At 40.9% G+C, this 20,655-nt stretch overlaps 1 protein-coding gene across 43 annotated transcripts in view; it reads left to right on the forward strand.

The window, feature by feature from the left end:
* adgrl2a (adhesion G protein-coupled receptor L2a) overlaps positions 1-20,655 on the forward strand; it is a 90,223-nt gene that overhangs the window by 45,731 nt on the left and 23,837 nt on the right. For 28 of the 43 annotated variants that reach the window (XM_047586284.1, XM_047586287.1, XM_047586288.1 and 25 more), the window contains 5 exons: positions 1,714-1,823; positions 3,318-3,377; positions 7,498-7,512; positions 8,601-9,401; positions 20,047-20,343. In XM_047586284.1, the coding sequence (XP_047442240.1) occupies positions 1,714-1,823; positions 3,318-3,377; positions 7,498-7,512; positions 8,601-9,401; positions 20,047-20,343 (1,283 nt within the window). The remainder of the gene's footprint in view (positions 1-1,713; positions 1,824-3,317; positions 3,378-7,497; positions 7,513-8,600; positions 9,402-20,046; positions 20,344-20,655) is intronic. The other 15 variants (XM_047586310.1, XM_047586274.1, XM_047586305.1 and 12 more) reach the window with 3 other exon arrangements.

Below are 20,655 nucleotides of genomic sequence, written 5' to 3' on the forward strand. Positions count from 1 at the left end.
CTGCAGATTCATGAAATATTAGCCACAAAAAGGAGCTGTGTATTATTGTCGCACCGTGAGGAGCATGTTTTAATTCAAAAACAGTAATTCATTTCCATAAGAACAACTACAATATGGTGATATTTATATCTGGTATTGCTTGTGGAGGTCATTCATAAAGTGAAATAGCTCTCAAGATTAACTAAATGCAGATGCACGCTCAAATGTGAACACAAATGTGGATCTGAACTGTGTGGTTCTGTGATACATTGTTTTAACATCACAAATAGAAACAAATGTTCTTTATTAGATGCTTTTGGAAAAAAAGGTGTGAGGTCTTTTAATTGGCATGCACTCTGATTGTTAGGAACAGGAGGAACAGTAACATGAATTGCCTTTGTATTTAAAGGATAAATGGTGGCTAATTGTGTTATTCAGAGATTTCCATTTCAGTGCAGGGTACATTTGTTTAAGTTTCTTGATACATTTGTTTGCTGTAAACCACAATAACCCGTATTTACGATATTCCCCTAAACTGCGGTCGTTCTCAATCTGAAACTAAAACAGCACAGCTTTCCAGCCCCCTGTGTCACTTTATTTTTCTGCACTTCAACAGTAACCAACTCTGCCCTGTTCCACTGAGCTAATATTATATTAATAACATTTGGACACAGAGCAGTGATTACCTCTGCAGCCCAAAACAAAGGCAAAACCCAAAGCACAATACAATGCAACCAGTAATACATTTTCCAATGATCTGCTGTACATGGGCACACTGGTCTGTGATAAGAAGAAACAAATATTGTCTGTGGTGCTTGCTAAATCAGCAGAACAGCATTATTGATCGGGATCCTCACATTGCCAATAGATTTTCAAGTCCCCTTGGTAGCTTGCTCAGGGTATTGATGTCATTATCATGATTTCAGCACAGCAAGAGGGTGGTCACCTGCAACTCCCTGGACCTTAGAGCACAACTGTGGCTCATTTACAATGTCTGCTCTCCAGATGTTAAAGGCAGTGACCCAAATCAACTTATAACTCTGCTGAAATGATTTATAGTAGAAAATGATTTTCTACTGATTTTATCATTCTATTGTATCATATGTACGTGACTAATATAACATTTTGTGGTTGTTCTACAGTAACTACAGACACGTTCAGCAGCTGTTTGGAATTTTAGAAGCAAACAGTGGATGAAGCACAAAACTTTGTGTAACATCTAGATTGATTTTGGAAACTCAAACCAGTGTCACCCAGTTATTGACCAGACAGGTTATATTGTATTATGGCAGGAGACAAATTGCCTTGTTTAGACTTGTTTAGATACTTCCCTTGGTCTATACACATTCAGACAGATTATCCATTTTCTTGAACAGTACCAAGTACAAAGGCCACTTTTAAAGCATACACGCGGTAAAGATCCAATAGGCAAAGTGCTGAGTTAAAAACAAAGGAGTTAGCCATGGTTTTATCGCTAGGAGAATAAATAGCATTGTTACACTATAATGGCAGATTGCCATTCTTTTTGCTGAATGTTACAAAATACTTCTGCATTGTAGAATGTGACTATTTCTGAGAAAATTATTTAAGAACCTTTTAGTAGACAATGTGACACATACAGTGTTTCAACATTTGTGCCTTTAAATATTTTAGTTAAGTTTGCCCAAAAATCATGAATACATTTAGATATTAGCACTTATTGTTTCTTTTCTGTTTTTTTTCCCCACTTTCCAGATGCAACAATCGGACCCAGTGCATAGTGATCACGGGTTCAGATGTCTTCCCTGACCCCTGCCCAGGCACGTACAAGTACCTGGAGGTCCAGTATGAATGTGTGCCCTACAGTAAGTATAACCCTGCAGTCATGAATTGAAAACTCTTCCTCCTCCCCTTTCCCCAACCTCCCATCCTCTTTTTTTCCCCTTAATCTGCCATCTTCTGTTATACCATCTCCTGTCCCATTTCCTCCCTGCCTTGTCCAGACAGTCCACTTTTCTCCGTCTGCAACACCTTCCAGCACCCTTTTACTCCGTCTCTTCTCCCATCTGTATCACACCATGAACTTTTCATGAAATATGACCTGTGAAACCCTTTGGTCCTTTTGTGCACTTCCCATATTATTGATGTGCTCACCATGTTTCCAGTGGAGCGACGAGCCTGGTTATGAGGTAGCAGAATAGAGGGAGGGCAGAGGAAGTCATGCTGACTCTCCATGACGACAAGCAAACCTTTCATTACTCAAGTCTTGTCTGAAGAAGTCTGTGATGGCAAAAGCATGGCTCACCTTTGATGGCCCAATATGCCTCCCTACAACAGGCGTTGAAATGTGTTAACAGATGTTTCATTATGTAACAAAACAGAATGGCTCAACTCATAATTCAACAAGGCAATATTTCATCCAAAGAAATAGTGTTAACATTTTACCTATTCCTCGGTTGTTAAAATATTCATGGCGATTCAGCTCCCAAATAATCTTTAGATTGCCCTTTGTATTAAAATTCCCCTTTGTCCTTTAAGGTGCCATGTTCATTTGCCATTTGTGAAGGAAATTCCCCTGTGTAACCTTTACAAACTGATTAATGACAAAGATTCTCGATGAATTGCCAGAATTGTTAATCAGGTGGAACTGAAATAATTAGAGTGGGAGTGATGGGGCGATAATGTTTGGCAGCTCTTGTAGAATCATATGAGGGTTTTGTACACTGATGTGTTTAGATGTGTTCCAGTTTCGTATGAGCTAAAAAATGGAAGTCCAGTACCAATGTAAATAATGCACCTTTATTCTACACTTCTTTCCATTTCTGTTTTACACATCTGTTTGACATGACTCATTACCAGTATACCGTATACCTGTCCAAGCTGTTCCCCTTAGTGTTCAATCAGAATGCATTAGTGAACATCATTAGATGGTGAAACTCATTACAGCTTAAAGGTTAACCTCTCTGAGGCTTTGAGGACCTGTAATTAAAAATGGAATGAGCAATAATGGGTATTTGAGTCCAACTTATTGAGCAAAGACCAATCCTGTAGCTCTTACCTCAGACTCTTAACTGCTTGTGTTTTTTTACTCGATGTATAGTTAAGTAAAATATCGATTCTATGTTTTGCTGTGTTACCTCAAACCTTAATAGTAGGATTAGGTGCACTCTCATCCACCCACTGTTATGATTGTATTTTGCTCCTGTCTTGCACCAAGGAAACAGCCAAGACCACTGTAGCATAGTGACAAATAAAATTCCTGCCCAAGGACTCTCAGGCACATAAAACATACAGTGTTCACTTCACTCAAAGCAGTTTCAAACATGCATGTCTGTAGCCCCATCTTTTTGCTTCTCAAGGTCCATGCCCAACCAGAATAGGACCAAGAACACAGAATGTATCCTATCGCAACTGTCCTGGTAAGTGTTTAGTGTTCACCCAGTCTGATTCAGTCCACACAAGCCCAGTCCAACCTTTCCTACTCCAGCCCTACTGTAAAATGTGATAGATTTTGATTTACAGACAAGTTCCCTGTTTTGTTGCTTTCCCCGTACCGGTCCTGTGTCTCCTTTCCCCAAAAATAGAAACCATATACCCCACATTCATTTGCAGAGGCAGACAAATATAGAGAAAGGCAATCATAGGGGAAGATTTTCCACACCAGAGCAAGCCGTTACTAGTTTTCAGAAGGGGTAGCAAAGCCCTATTAACAGTTTTCTAGTTTTCAGATGGACTAGATCAAATGCCAAATACCAAGATTCGGGATTTAAAAACATTTCAGTGGTCCAAGAGCTTAGGATACCCTGGATTTTCTGGGATGCAAGACTTGAAAAGATGTTTTGCAAGAGGCCATAGTAAATCCCCATTAAGCTGATCAGCGCCAGGACCACAGAGTGTACTCATTTTGACCAGGAACTACTGCTCCTCAAAATCTCTGTAATCTTTCTGTCGAGAGGCAACTATTTCTCTGTCACAAGAAATTTACCAGCACTTATATCTTTTTTTGGCCACCAACTAAATATATTTAAGTCATTCATCCCTTTGCTTAATCACACAAACAATTTGGAAATTTTCACTTCTGTGCTAGTAGCCTTTGCAAAAAGTTGCCTACATTTCCACCATGCTCATCCATTTGGCTTTATAATTTAGTTCTTGTCATGAACTGCCCTCATTAGCAGCATTATCTTCATATTGCAGCCAAGGATGTAAATTTTGCCTTCACCTGGCACAGAGTCATCCTGAGAACTGGCTCCAGTAATTGCTTGAATCAAGCGACATAAAAGCCAAGATGTTTCTTTATTAGGACTGTTCTGTGCAGACTATTTTGAAATGGTGGGGGAAGAGGGCGGGAGCAAATTATTTGGTGTTTTTATTCAGTACCTCCTCTTATTTACACATAGTTTAAATATAATGCTTTAATTCAACTCCAACACAATCCAACTCCAATTAACATCGATACATAAACAGTTAACAGTGACTATTAATGATCACAGTTGAGATAACAGTAGTTTATAGAAAGTTAAATACCCCAGAATGTCTGTAATAGCTCTAAAAGAAAGTTCGGTTGGGGTTAGTCTGGGTTGGGATATGTGTCATGTTTGTTTGAATGTTATTGGATAAAAATTGACTGACTCTCTTCCCTTCCCCTGTGCAATCTGCAGGAAACCTCCTCGACTATCTGACTCACTTTCTTCATCCACTGACCAATTTCTGATCACACTGATTGCTATTTCTATTTTTATATTTCTACTAACGCCATCAGGTCTTCCGTCATGTTTTCTCCTTTTCTTTCCAGATTTCCTTCACACTCTGTTTCTCTGTCCTCTTCTCGCCTCCCCATGTTTTATGTGGCAGAGGCAGCTTCTGTGATCTGCTGTTAATTTGTTTGCTTCCTATCCATATCAGGTCTCTTAGTCAGGTGCAACACTCTTGAATTTCTTCTGCAGAATGGCGTGCATTCATTTGTGGATCCCTCTGAATCTCTAGTTCCCAGTGTTTTTTTTGTCTTTGTTTTTTTTTTTTTTTTTTTGTTAACTGAAGCCTTGGTCAGATTGAATACCTTCGTACAGATTAAAATTCTGATATTAATATGAATTGAATTACAACAGCAGGGCTGTAAGATTCAAAGAAAAGCAAATTTGTGCTTGAGCAGATTAGGCCTTAGTGTACATCATGTTGATCCTTGTAGGCAGAGCCTATCGTCTGTGAAGCCATTGAAAACAATACTCCAATGGAACCAATGGAAGAATATGGTGGTGTATGCAGTCTGTGCTCATTCCATCTCTAATCAGTTAGTATGCATTTGAAAAATGAAATCAAATAGCAGCGTGCCTGAATCAATCTACATTATTAAAATTACTTTTTTATGTCAAGCAAATTTTATGACAATTAAATCAGTGACGTTTCTCAGTTTAATAGCTTCAGTGTCATTTAATTAAAAAATGGCTCATCGTTTTTTGTTCATAGTTAGAAATGTCAGTGAATATATTTTTCCGCAATGTCCATCTTTGTTAGCTCACACACAACAGTGAGCTCAGTCAACAGTTACTTTGACCTTGACTGAGCTCCATAGTCTGACCTGGGCTTCAGACTAACCTGAGGAATATGACCTTATTTTGCATCTATGTAAATATGTTGTAGATAAAAGTAATCAACTGTTTTACATGTAATGCTAATGCACATGGTACTCGTGTCTTTATAACCGTTTAAGTCTTAATATGTTTTACTGGCGCTGACTGCACAGATTAATGGACTGGGTAATGCTTCTGAGCACAGCTGCATTCAGAGTGCCTTGTTTAAATGCATCCATGTTAGCTCACTTATAGCATACTTTTACTGGAAACCAGCTGAAACAATCAAATCAATTTTGCAGTGTCTTAAATATAGAATGAAATACATGTTTCACCAGAGTGTGACCAAAACGTTATGTTTATATATTTTATTTCGTCAGTTTACACTGGCCTGCTTCACTGGGTGTATTGTCCATAAGTATGACTTCTTTTTAAAGTAAGATTTAGAAGTGAAACACAGAAACCTTTGCAGTTAGTCCAATGTTACTTTGTCTAGAATGTTAAAAAGGTGTATTTAAAGCAAATATAAAAGCCATCTCCAAATATACTATTCATGTATGATGTTATTTATTTCTTTAAAAGAAAAAAAAAATTGCACTCTCCATAATCGAATTCAGCTTGGTTTATGGTGGTGGTGGGTGGATTAAATATTATCCTGGATTAAAAGTGTCATTGTTGGATTATGCAAACAGAGTAAAGTTGAAATTAAGTCAAAGAATGACTGTAAGGCTCAGAAAATATTTCTTTTAACCTCTAATATTTTTTTACTAACGTATTGTATTTAGTTTTGATAATAACTTCATTGATAACATTTTGTCTTGTCAACCTGGAATCATAACAGTCTACACGTGGCCCACCAAGTGATGTTGTGTGCTGTACCCATTGTGCAGTTTTTGGCATTTTATTTTACACCGTGTAGTCTTGCTGAAGTCTTGCTGTGAATTTACACATCTCATCGAATCTACCTCTAGCAGCCTACCCACTGCTGAGGCCAGACCCCTACCTCCCCAGAAATGCAACCACAAAGTTGTCATGTTGAACTCACTTTATTCAAAATACATTTTCTTATCCCTTCCCCTGTTCAGACCTGGTATTAACATGTGTCCTGAGTGACCAGATCACACAGTGTCAGCTTAAAGTATAGTTTCTATCATGTCCCTACGTCAGGACAGACACACAACAAACTGAACTCTTCGTCACACATCATACTGTATCTGTTGGTTGAACCCCATTGTTACGTTGTTGCATACAGAAAGCAAGACTGAAACTGGATCTCAAGTGGTGGGTGGCATGAACAAGCAGGCCTATATCTCGCCATAGTCTAAAGTATAGGAAGCATACTACAAGACCGTTAATATTGTGGCATAGAGCTCCCATCACCAGCTAGCATTTTGTCGTCATAATTATAGAGTGACGCTGACACAACAGCACAAAAGTATACATTTATGTAAAGTAGTAGCCCACTTCGGTAGGCTATGCATAGATTTGATGTGGAAGTATTACATACACTTTTGCCCTAACCATCTATTATGACATGTAAAGCCCTAAAAAGACACAAAAAAGCTTAAAATGTGTAGCTGGACACGCAAACTGTGCCTGAAGTGATGAGCTATTGATTGCTGTTCCATAGTATCATGTTATTCTTATCACAATTGGTTTTCTAAAGAAACGACACATATATTTTCCTTGTAGCCAAAGTGAAGTTACTGTCAGTAATAATATATAAAAATCCACTCACCACTGTACCATAAGCCAATCTGTAGTGTTCTAACCTAACCATTTTTCTAAGACAGGGCTTTGGCAGCTGTCTGTCATCTTTCTCACAACTTTCCTGCTTTTAATAGGTGTACCAGTCTTTTTCCATGTCTCATGTTTCTGTATATATGATCATAGCAATGACAGTTAATTCATATTAATCTCTTTTTTCCCCTTGCACCCCTTTCATTCTCTCTTCCAACGCTTAAAATAGAAGTGGAGCAAAAAGGTAAATAACAGACACAATCCAAACCCTAGCTCCTTGTTTTGTGGCATCTGGTTGTAAACTACCTATTTTCCCATGGTGGCCTTTACAAACGCATTGCAGACGTTATCTTCAGAAGCCCCCGACTATAATGTTAACAGCCAGTGTAGTGCTACAAGGGAAGTGAGGCTGGCCATAAAACAGATAGCATACGCGCAGCCAAAAGATGTAAATGGGGGTGTGTTGGCTGCTGTCCATAAGGGCATCCTCCTTTCATTCTCCCTGGGTGCTTTAGCTACTCAGCAGAATCTCATATTGCCTGGCTTCCAATCCCTTTTCCATAGCATGCCATGGTAACAGTGTTTCTTGGCCTTCTTTTCAAGCTATTGCTTTCTTCTGTCCCTTTTCTCTCCGAGCCCCCCACCCCCTTCTCACCCTTTTCCCATTATTCTCACCTGACCACTTGCTGCTCTTTTCTCTGTTGATTCTTATGCCTCCTATGCCTCAGAGAAACAACCAAAACACCTCAAGAGACCCTTACTGAACTTAAAAAAAAAAAAAACATTTAATGGTTGTGACATTTGCACCACTTCGTAATGACAAGTCTCTCAGGTATATATCGTAGAGGAGGTGGTTTACCTGAGACACATCTAAGTACACACAGTTTGCAGACTCCGCTGACTCCTGCTCTCTCATAACCTCTCCCGTCTGTTGCCAAGTGACTTTAGTTGGCTGCATTTTTTATTTTATTTACAGGACCAAAAGTTTTTGTTTCTGTTCTGTTTCCCCTCATTTGTGTTCTACTCAACAGTAAATGTCTATGAGGCCAATCTTCTTTACATTTCAGACTACTTTATACAATTAAATAATGCTTAATAACTTTTCTGTTCCTTTTGTTCTTTCTATGCACAAAACCAAAATACTGCTTGTGAATATTGGCTATAGTTCTTAGCTGTGTTTTGGCCACTCTTTATTATGTGCTTGTCCCCACTCGGACAACCTATAAAACAAAATGAAGAGGTTAGAAGTTATATCGGTTTTACATTATACGGTTTTAATTTTCACATTTTAACCTGCATCTGTTTGTCATTCTACTCTTCTTCTATTACTAGTTTTTCTTTGTCCTGGGACTCTGAAAGCTGTCGGTGATCCTTCCTTTCTATTTGAAGCGGAGCAGCAAGCAGGTGCCTGGTGCAAAGACCCACTGCAAGCCGGTGACAAAATCTACTTCATGCCTTGGACTCCTTATAGGACAGACACTCTAATTGAGTATTCCTCCCTGGATGACTTCCAAAACGCTCGGCAAACCATCACCTACAAGCTGCCTCACCGGGTGGATGGGACAGGATTTGTTGTCTACGATGGAGCCGTGTTTTTCAACAAGGAGCGTACCCGCAACATTGTGAAGTTCGACCTGCGGACCCGAATAAAAAGTGGTGAGGCAATCATCAACAATGCTAACTACCACGACACGTCACCCTACAAGTGGGGAGGCAAAACAGACATTGACCTGGCGGTGGATGAGAATGGGCTGTGGGTGATCTACGCCACAGAGCAGAACAACGGCATGATGGTAATCAGCCAGTTGAACCCCTACACTCTGCGATTTGAGGCTACCTGGGACACAGCCTATGATAAGCGCTCAGCCTCCAATGCCTTCATGGTTTGCGGAGTACTGTATGTGGTGCGCTCCACCTATGAAGACAATGAAAGTGAAGTCAGCAAGAGCTTGATTGATTATATTTACAATACCAAACTGAACCATGGGGAATACGTTGACATCCACTTTCCCAACCAGTACCAGTACATTGCAGCTGTGGATTATAATCCGCGAGATAACCAGCTCTATGTGTGGAATAACTTTTACATCCTAAGATACAATCTGGAGTTTGGCCCACCTGACCCAGCACATGGTAAGAACCCATCATCTGGTCATTTCCTTTGTAGACAATAATGTTAAATTGCATTGCTGAGATTGTGACTTTAGGTGCACTTTTATATTCCTTTGGTATTCCCCATCTACAGTATGTATCAAGTGTCACAGCTGACTGATTTTTAATTTAGAATCTAATATGTGCTAGATATGTTATGTTAAGCTTTGGAGTATAGGAAAGCATCTTATGGGGGGGGGGGGGGGTGATGTGAGCTGGGCTCTGTGGTAAACAACACCTCGAAGCCAGTTACCATATCATAAGGGATCAGTATCTAGGGGATTTGGGGAGGTTTACCATCCGGGCGTTCCCTGAGTCCCTGGTGCTAGGGCTCCAGGGAGCCCTGCTAGCATATTCCTTTTTTTCAGAGTGAATAAGACAGGGAGAGAGAGAGATTTACTCTCACCTCTGGAAACATACATGCCTGGACTGGTGCAAAGTCTGGCCCGGGGCAAGGTTAGATCATTCCCCCAGTGATGCTGAACTCCAAATCTCTATCGGCCATTAAAAAGAGGAAAAAAAAAAAAAAACACTTCACACTCCGTAACCAGAGTGTGAGGGTTCGGTGGTCTGCCCAAGACAGAGATGGTAGACACTGGGAACAATGATCAATCATCCAGGGTCACATCAGCAGCGTATGTTTTTAATTTAACTGTCAAGAGCTGAGCAGAGGCTAGCCTAAACCTGCGATAGTCCTTACACTGAGGATATAATAACAGTAATTATCCTAATCCCCTCCACACCCAGAGTCCTAAGTCAACGTAATGCTCAGTGCAGTCAGTGACAAGCCACGGAGGTCAGGCAACTATTGTACAGATTATCCTAGAGCTCAGCATTTATTAATGTGTTCGCCTGTCCACTTTGATATTGATAGGACATGGGCTAGGCCTGGTAAATTGGGTTCAACCAGTGGAACAGCGTAAGTCTAGCCAGACTAAGGCGAGCTTTACTGTGATAAAAAAAAAAAAAAAAAAAAAAAATGTAGTTTGGTTTTGAAAACATAACCAATATGCAGACGGTACAATAAGTAGAATTCTGCAACCATCATAAGGAATAAGACATTGAAAATGTCTCCACTCAAAATAAGAAAAAATAAGACAAAATAAGAATAATGTTTCTCAAAATTTATGTTGAGAAACATTATTTCAAATTCATACAAAGACATTGAAAGTTAGCTGATTTAGCGAGTGCCTTAAATTTACAGACAAGCTGCTGTGAAAGAGATCACCTTTTCCTCTGTCTAATAAGAACACATTGCAGAAGTTTTACATTCCTTTGGACTCCTGGACGAAGATGTGTATAAACAGGCTGCACGCTCAGTTGATTTATTCATTTGTCGGATGAACATAGATTACCAATAACAAAATCGTGTTTATAAATGACTTGCCCTGAAATAAGACTACATCTTAGTCAGTTGTGTTTTTCATGCCTGTGAGCACAACTGTATGTATTTACACAATCAGACCTCCCAAGCTTCCAAAGGAGGCCACATCCCTTCCTGTTGAGTATGTTTAACATACATTACCTGACATACTGCATTTGCTTCTCGGAGCTTCTGAATTCACACATCCTCATTTTAATGTCAACAAGGACTCTGTTCTCTCCTTCTTGACAAACGAGACTTGAGCCCAACCCCACTGCTGACTAATGTATGCTGAGTTGCAGTCGATGAGTAGAGGGAGAATGGTCCAGGATGATCATCAAGATGTCAATAAACTTGTCCTCCCACATGGCCGATGTTGACACATAAATGATGGCACTTTTTTTTCTGGCTGTCACAAGACGCCCTCTCTTTGATATCTTGATGCTTGTTTCAGTGCCAAGTGAAGCGGGCACTGAAATGAGCAATCAGAATGCTTTTGTGGTGTTCAAACCTGAAGGTATATGTTTTGCATAGCCCAAGAGAAAAAAAGAAAACTAAAAATGAAATGTTCCATTATACCTTTGCTAAGACTCAAATTAACTTTAGCAGATGTAAAAGCTTCTGATGTCCAGAAAGTGCAGCAGAACATATTTAACCCTGTAATACTCACCATTCCCAATATAGTGAAAATTCTGCTTTTGTATTTATTATTGTATTATGTATCTATGGGGACATATGCTTGTTTAGTCCAACAGACTTTATGCTTTCAAGCATTTATATAGATGTTAATAATATAAGCGCTTGAAATGTGTTCAAAGATTTTAATCTTCAAAGGCGAAAAGGATTTCAGATTTTTCATCTTCAACGGAATTCCAACGCATGTACAGAATATGAGTGATGCAATTGTGGGGAGAGAGAGTGATACTGCATGCAGATGCCAGTGTGCACTGCACGTCCTACTTCTTTCTCCCCTGCATTTCTCAAGTACACAAACAACTCAGTCAGTTGAATTGCTCCGTCATGGAATACAAAACATCAAATTGATCCTGAGACCATGCACGGCAGACTGTTGGGTTCTTGTCAAGTCATAACGTTGTTTGTGTCGAGACAAGATCATCTCTTGTAGGATTATGGGGTAGTGGATGGGGTCACGTCCAACAAGCCGCTCCACTGGAAGTGGACATTAAATGGGTCAGTAAGTCCCTCTCTTGGCTTTGACCAACAGCAACATAATCCACTCATTTAACCATGACACTATGCATCTTTTTCCTTCTTTTATATACAGCTCATAAAAAAGACATATTCCTTTGTTGCATCTTGTAAATGAGATGATTAAATTGATTTCAATGAGATATTCCCAGATAAAAGTCATTATGCACTCATTTCTATAGAGTGTTTTTTCGTGCCAACATCTGATATTTTGCCTGAATTCACTGAGTAAGCATACCATAAACTATTCTTTTACCAGACATGTGCACAAACTCTCTCTGGCACTGCTGGGATGAGACACAGGTGAGCCTTGGAAACCTTTTATTTATCCCTTGCTGCAGAATTACTCCTGCATAAAAGCACCCAGTGCTGCAGTTAACAACCGCACAATTCAAGGCTTCCCCTTTAATTGTTCAATTGTCAATACATTTGCATACATTTTCAATCTTTGCCGGGTCCTCAAATGATACATTTGCAAGTGGGGATCGTAAGAAAAAGAAAATGATCCAATTTGTTTAAAATTATAAGGTGCGGTTCACTGACGCGACTTGCCAATTAGCTCACAAAACTCTGCATGTGGTCAAAACAATGCCCTGTAGTTTGTGTGTTATGAAACTGCTTCACAACGCAAAAATGTTCAGCTGCATGCGACTCACAGATGCTTGTGACTCGCATACATTACCAGTCACCCTAGAGAGCTTACCTCTTATAGCCTGATGAATACACAGCTCTCTAATAAGCACCTCTATGATTTATTCCTGTCTTCGGCGGGGCTTACATAGAGGTCAACTTGTGCAACATTTAGAGACAAAACGAGGAAAGCGAGAAACAGAGATGGATACTTTCAAAGTCAACAGCTTTCACCGCCTCATCTGAGGTGCTCTGGTCTTCTTTCTTCTAGGTTCCCAGCGGTGGTGCAGAAACAGGGATCAGGATGTGTTAAAAATGGCCAATTTGTTTGTTTGCCTGAACAACAATCCTCCCTCTCTGTAGCCCCCTGTCAACTGCCCAAGTGGACACAGCAGCTTGAAAGGAGGGGTACTCATGTGGAAAATCACCCTTTTTGTTTTCCTGTCCTCCTGTCATATTCTCCATTGTTTCGTTCTCTGTCTGTTACTATCTTATTGTTCATCTCTTTCATTATCTTCCTTTTGCGTTCAGTTTTTCTGTTTCTGTCTCCATTCTGTCTCTGTCTCACCCCCTCAGTCGTCTCAGTACCCATTTCTTTTTTTCCGTCCTCCCCTTCCAAAAGTGCCTTTGATTGAGAACAATTCTGAGCAAGAAAATGTGCAAGCACGTCTTTCTACATATAAGCCTCCTACGTCCAGATATGAGTCTGTGCCAGAGTAAAGTCTAGGTCAGACTGCTCAAATAATGCCTAGTGAGAGTAGTGCACACTGAATGACAGGATTTAAATCAATCCGCTGCTCTGCCTCCTGGGAATCTTTATGCACACAACAACAAAGATGTCAATGATGCACATGGAAATCCAGGATGTACTGGTTGACCAACCTCAGGGGTTTATATTAAATATATATATATAAACATATAAGTTCATATTTAGTTAAGATTTGTGTCACAGTGAAAACATATTCTTTAGATGGTCGTGTATTTTCTCTTAGTTTTAATGGCATCCATTTTGAATTAATCCAGACATCTTGATACGTGAAACCGCTTCAATGGCCCTTATGGGATTCCTATTGGCTCCCATCAGAATCGCACTAATTTTTTTTTTGGCTTCACACCCAGCCAAGGCCAGACCAAATCAAATGCATCACTGTCCAGTCTGTAGCACCATTTCAGAATTTATGGCCACTCACACACAGAGACAGATCTAGGCTGCCTTTGCTGTCCTATGCATGTTAACGCTGCACCAAAAAAGGTGTGTAATGCATGTGCTTTCCGTAATCAGAGGCGTGAAGGGTGACACAACCGTGTTGGGGTCTAGTGCTGGCTCTCACTTCCAGACAGGCACTGGTGCGGCTCCGTTCCTACAGCCTCTACCTAAAAAGCGCAATAGCTTTTCCCCCCATTTCGTCTCTGTCTGCCACATCAGGCTAAGTGAAGGGGGTCATATTAACACACAAAGTGAACTAATCTCTTGACTTGCCTGTTTTTGGTGGCTTAGTACAAACAGGTTAAGCTAGTTTCTGATCTCTTAAATTTGTGCGAATTGCACAAGTAAGTCACTGATGTTGTAATGTTTTGTGGAATCAGGACATCTTACACTGTTAAGATTTGATTATTTGAGTGTCTATCTTTAGACAAAACCTGTCTTTTTTTTTTCTTACCGTTGGACTACATGACGACACAAGTTACCGCTATGTAGTTGCGTATATCATGACACACTGGTCTCATTTTAGGTTACAATAGTAGGATTAATTTAACTGTCGAGGGGGAAATTTCACAGCAGGGATTTGCAGTCTTGTTCGCACTGTCTGTGATAATACTACATGGGATAATACCTAACCATCAAGTGTCTGCAGACAATAAAGGCTACTGAGGACATGAGGTCAGGGGTCACTTGTTTGCTTCTGAAATCGGATCATGATCTTTGGTTTTCCTCCAGCTCTGGACGTCATAAGACATTAAGGGCCAGTTGCTGCATGATAAGAAAGAACATTTCATCCCCGAGACAAAAGCGCAGCTCAACGTTATGTTTTCTCATAGTCCCAAGTTGCTAGTTATCATTCACATGGAATGTCTTACCCGCTGATGTTAAACTGCTGTACACAGCATGGCCAGATGAGTCCCACCAACAGCGTACAAGTGTGTGGACAACGGCAAACCCGGGGTTATGATTTAGATGTCACAAAGAGTTGTTTTACATAAAAGGAGGAGGGTGGGGGCAGTACTATAGCCAAGGGGATCTGCATTCTCTTGTTTGATTACAGTCTGACTGTGAAACAAGGCGCTTTAGAAGAATTATTACTCAGACATCACAATGGTCCCCCGTCACTCCCTGGCACACGCCTTTGAGGAGATTTATTTCATACAGGCCTGATTATTGTGTCTGTCTATGGCAGTCTTGTGTTTCTCTAATCTGTGTTTTTTAAGTTTGCCTGAGTTTTTGTGTTACACAGCTGTGTAATGTGTCCAAGTGCGCACGTGTTTATACATGTTCACTCTCTTGGATGAGGATCTGTGTACAAGTGAGTATTACCACCCCAAAATAGACACCTTCCACTGTGTGCACATATCAGTCTGCTCAGTACACGTGGAGTTAATGCTTGAAATTTGAGGCACGTACAGTACAGAAAGCTGCAAGGAGAGGGAAAAAAAATCAGGCAGTAGTCTGGCAGCTGCCGTGTCTGTTCTCTATACTTTGGTGTCATTTTGTGCGTGAGCGTGTATGTGAATGTATACATGTGTTTATATGTATGTCTGTGCTATGCATCAGTGCACTGTTTGCCTGCGTCCATATGAATCAATGCATTTGCGCTGTGAGAAAGTGAGAAATATTGTGGACAGCAGTAAATAACACAATCCCGCTATTAGGTTTTGTTCCCTAAGTCATGGATGTGTACTGTACAAGGACATGACTCATGGGAAATTATATGAATTTTCACTTAGCTTTCTTCATATTTACTACTGATACACAAGCAATCATACGCTGTGTTCCCCTCCACAGCTGAAGATGCAGCATAGAGTGAAAAACGTGTAAACCAATTTCCTTTGTGTATTATTGTTATTATTGGTAGATATTGAAATGCATCACAAACGTATTATAAATCATCACACTTTCCATACTCAAGAACAGCTCTATTTCCATATCAACTTAGATGCAAGGCTGCAACCAGGGAGGGCCGAGTGAAATGCTTGTTTGAAAGAGAGATGTTTCAGCAGCATTACCAGAGAAAATTATTCACTTTATTCCTACACTTCAACACCTTATTCCAGTTCCGACTAACCTATACTCTGGTGGTTTATTCATTTATTTTTTATATCTGGTCCCTCCACAAAGACCAAACCCTTTTTTCATGGCAGAAACTGACCTTGAATAGTTTGAGGTTCCTTTAGTCTTTGCTTCTCCTTTTCGATTCGGGTGTGATTTCCACCACAGGGCCACATTTCAGTGTGTTTTACTTTCGCACAAACAGAGAATGTGAACAAAGAGGTAAATCTCTTAAGCAGCCTTGCTTCACATCATGATGGGATTAGAGAGCAGGGGATGAGCGAGACCTAATGATTCTTTTAAGTTCGTATGTGGCAAATTAGCTGAAACAAATGCTAAATGTCTGTTCTTACCATTTTCCCCTCCCTCAAAAGATAAACAGCACCTGATAATGTGTATGAGACATTGCCCTGATGAACAACCATGCCGTGCCAACTAAAAGCGAAGCCATTAAACATAATATAAAAGACACACACACACTGTCGGTTTTCATTTGTCACCCTGGCATGAATACTGGGTTCGGGTAAAGTCTCATCTGGGTTGCAGGTGTGTGTCTTTGTGCGTAAGTATGTGTGAGACAGTGGTCCTGAGTGCTTACGTGTAAGCATATGCACTGTCAACGCGTTCCTGTCTCAGTGTCTATCATCAATCCCTGACCTGTAACCCCGGTGGTAATAAAAGAACCACAAGATACATTCAAATGCCACATTGTGTGGACGTTGAATCACACTAAGAGATTATGAATAAGTCTGTCCTGACTATTGGTAGTGCTTTGGAGAATATCACTCCATGAACCCGCACTCCAAGACAGCTAATTGAAGCTTCCCCTTGGGCTGAGTGCAGCGGAGATAATAATCAAGGGATCCTGTCCTGGTTTCACTATATAGCCCAAATGTGGCATTCGCTTCTTTTGTCATAATCAAAAGAATATTGCACGGGGGATGTATTGGACAGTGTCAGACATGAGTTGCTACAGTGGAAAACAGAAATATTGGGTCCAAGTTGCGAATAAGAAAGGTATGGAAAAGGCTACTGCAGCACAACCAACAGATCAATACCCATCCCTCACAGCCCCTACTTATAAACTTATCCACTTAGACATCTATGTGCAGAAGTGACTACCTGAGAGGAGTGTCCATTTTAATACTTATGGGTTAATTCCTCCCAGTTTTAACTGGATTAAATTAAACCAAGCTATGGCATAAAGGTAATAAGATTATTGTGTTGCTGGCAGGATTACAGGCTGACACGTTATGTACACAGTGGTCAGAGAGACGCCATTGTTCTTGCACGACTCTCCCCGGGAACTATAGCCTACGTTCACATTAGCCTCTTTTTCACACAAGAAAGAGGATTAGTTTGCATCATAAACATGACATGACACCTCCCGACAGGATTATTTTAGCCGATTTATATAATAGGTCCTCCTCATAATATTTCTCATTAATGAATAAGCTGCATTCTATGACGGCGCGCTCTCAGAATAGCAATGCCAGCACATCTTTTTTGTCTCTTGCAGTGCAGACATTTTCAAATCCTGCACTACCTTTCATAAAGCCATCCAGTTTGCAATGGTATGTATTCCCTCTCCTACTGAAAGCTTCAGAGGAGCTAAATCCATTGCGTCTTGCCTCGTATTAGCTGAGATTATGATTAATTACCACCCCAAATTTGCTTTTGAAAACAGGTAGCAAGAAAAAATGTATACTTAAAGATATAATTGTTCGTGTTGTTACTGGAGTGCGGAACATCCCAGCAAACCATGACAAGCTTCCCCGTTGAATGAGGGGTGTAGACAAGATACAGTTGTTAGTTGACATGCTAAAGGAATGCGCTTGGATTACCGCAGATGCCTCTTTGATTTATCGGCCGTAGTCGGGAGTCCTTTATCTTAAATCATGCTGCCGAACAGCGATTCATTTTCATTTTTATTTCTGTCTGCATTCTAAACCCCCCACCCATTGAGACTGAAGTGTTATCGTTATCATCTTTCATACTTTGGAAATGAGAAACCTATAAAAGGCCCCACAGTTTCTTGGGAAATCTTCTGGAAGTTTGCCAAGCATCTGACCCAGATGTTTAAAAAGAAACAACCATAATAATTTCTAAACTATAGAGACACACATTCATTTTTGTTTAGACTGAGCTACAGCGCTACATGCCTGTAAACTTAACCAGAATTTTTTGAAAGCTTCCAGTTATTTATTTCATTATTTATTTATTTTCGTGGTGACTATTGCTTTCACCTCTGTGTTGTCTCAGTGAGTCATGAAAAAAACAAGGGTTATAGCAATGAAAGGGTATTTCTTCCAGCCAGCTAAATGCTAGTTCTAAAAGGACACTAAGCACAGGTTGTCTCTCAACCACCGTGACAGGCTGTGCAACTGAGAATTTTACTGTGTTGAGTAAAAGGATATAGGTAGGGGAGGAGGGACGGGGGGAGGAGGCTCGAGCAAAGCCAGCAAGCCAAATCTGCTTTCAGTCAGTGTCAAAACAGCCAGTCAGCTGTGTACACCTTAGCGGCACATGCTTGTGTGTGTGTTTGTATGTGTAGTTCTCTAGCCCCCCAACAGGAGAGAGCACACAGAGTCATCTCCTCTGGTCAATAGAGCTTAATTCGCCACAGGTAGCAGCCAACCTCAAAGGTGATTTCCCTTCAGCTCAGCTGTGCTGAAGCCTCTCATCCACACTGTGGGGCCTTTGGTGACAGTGGCAATAGTGCATGTGTGTAGGGGAGGGTTGGGGGTTGCTATCAGCCAGAGCTATTATCCAATGGAGGCAAAAGATATGGAGGTGTAGTGGCCTAGGGTCTGGCTGCCTCTCCTTCAAACTCGTTAGAAGACAGATACTGTCTTCGCGTTCTCCAACCGGGCCCCATTGTTTCTGAATTCTCCTGTCATCATCTTTGTGTGCCTGCATCTCCACCCCCCCCCCCCATCTCTGTTTCCTCTACCTCTGATGCCCTCCTTTCGTTCTTTCATTTTCTGTCCCTCTCTCTTTCTCTCCTGTCGATGTTTTCCCCACTGGTTGGACTACTGTGAACGACTGTGCTCAGCTCAAGCAGCGTAACAGCACCTCTTCACATTCGCCGCATGCTCTACAGGCAGCCTAATGGAGGAAATCAAAGTACTCAAATGCGATTACATTCAGTATGCACGTCGCATTCCAATCAGAGCTCGTTTGATTGATGTACCTCTTAAATGCAGCCAACAAATACTTTTTTTTTTTAGAGGAGGCTGTGCTTTCTTTTTGCATTTGGTGGTGTAGGACAGATTTCTATCACGTATTTAGTGTTTATCAACATTTCATCTATGAAACTTGCTCTTGTTCAACTTTTATGAAATGTAATTACACTTTTCTGTAGTGAATCACATGAAAAATGTCTTTCGAGTTTTTCCTTAGTGGCCCATGTTAAATGTAAGGAGTGCACTATTTTCTCCCTTCGCCGGGACTGAAACATATTGTTTTTGCCTGGGGCATTGCATGAGTTACTGCACACCTGCTTTATCAGAGTATGAGTTGTAGGGAGAAACAACTGTAAAATGAATGTTCTGGCACCATGGCTCCACATACAGGTTCTCTGTTGCTCTAGTGAAATTTAATCAGCCATGCCACAAAATCTCCCAAGCAAGAATGATTGCCAGACAGGAGGATGTTACTGTAATTATTGTCTTGTTCGCTTCAGACTGAGTGCCTTGGATAAGCCATAGTCAACAGGAAAGAAAATACGCTTGTTGCACAAAGCACTTAGCAGCAATTTACACAACAGGGTACTTGGATGTATAAGCATTATAGTGTCGAACATGCGTGGATTAAAAAAGTATTTACAGGGGGAACTGTTAGGGTTTAGTGGTACACGAGGTCATCTACCCACTGGAAGGTCAAGCTTTGAAATTCTTTTGGAGTATTCTTGGGAAATACTTGATATACTCCACATTGTGCACACCAGGGGTTCCGCACTAATGAGCTAACCTCACATTGCAACCTCAGGTCAAACTACCATGTAGTCTTTGCTTCTGTTCTCAGTGCCATCATGTTTTCATAAGACTGATAAATATGTGCCCCGCTGAGAATCAAACTCCATAAATCATGTTCAAACTTTCCCCAGTGGGCCACACACTGTCACATAATGCCTCTCTTTACCTGCTCTCTCTACACAGCTCCGCCACTGTCAGAAGTCACCACATCCCCCCAAACGCAGAGAACTACAACCACCACTACTACAACCACTGTGCACTGGGGTGTGGCCAATACTACCACCACAACAGGGCTCAAAGAGGGCAGCAAGGGAGCGTTCAAGCCTCCTCCTGTTATTCCACAGACTACTTCCCCTCCACCCCTCGAGTCCTTCCCTCTACCTGAGCGCTTCTGCAAGGCCACTGAGAAAAGAGACATAATGTGGCCTCAGACCCAGAGGGGCATGCTTGTGGAGCGACCTTGTCCCAAGGGAACGCGAGGTAAACAGTGCTGCCTTTTGCCTCGGGGCTGAGGGCTCTTGGCCTATCGTCCCCGGGTTTGTTAGATGTGTCTGAGATTCTTAAATACATGTACAGTACACAAATCATTTTTTCTCTAAAGACCACCAGTTCAGGTGTTTTAAGGAATCGATCACGACTTTTAGGGTGTTAGAAGTTAGCTCTGCCGTTCTATGTCAAAGCACGATTAAGACAATCAGTACCGGTCAGGGTGCAGAGGAGCAGACTCAGCTGTTTCTCTCGGAGCTTGCACTGAGACGTGTGCTCCTCATTTGATTGTGTGTGAAATCGTTT

Source organism: Mugil cephalus, chromosome 6 (assembly GCF_022458985.1).
Source record: "Mugil cephalus isolate CIBA_MC_2020 chromosome 6, CIBA_Mcephalus_1.1, whole genome shotgun sequence".
Lineage (NCBI taxonomy): Eukaryota > Metazoa > Chordata > Actinopteri > Mugiliformes > Mugilidae > Mugil > Mugil cephalus.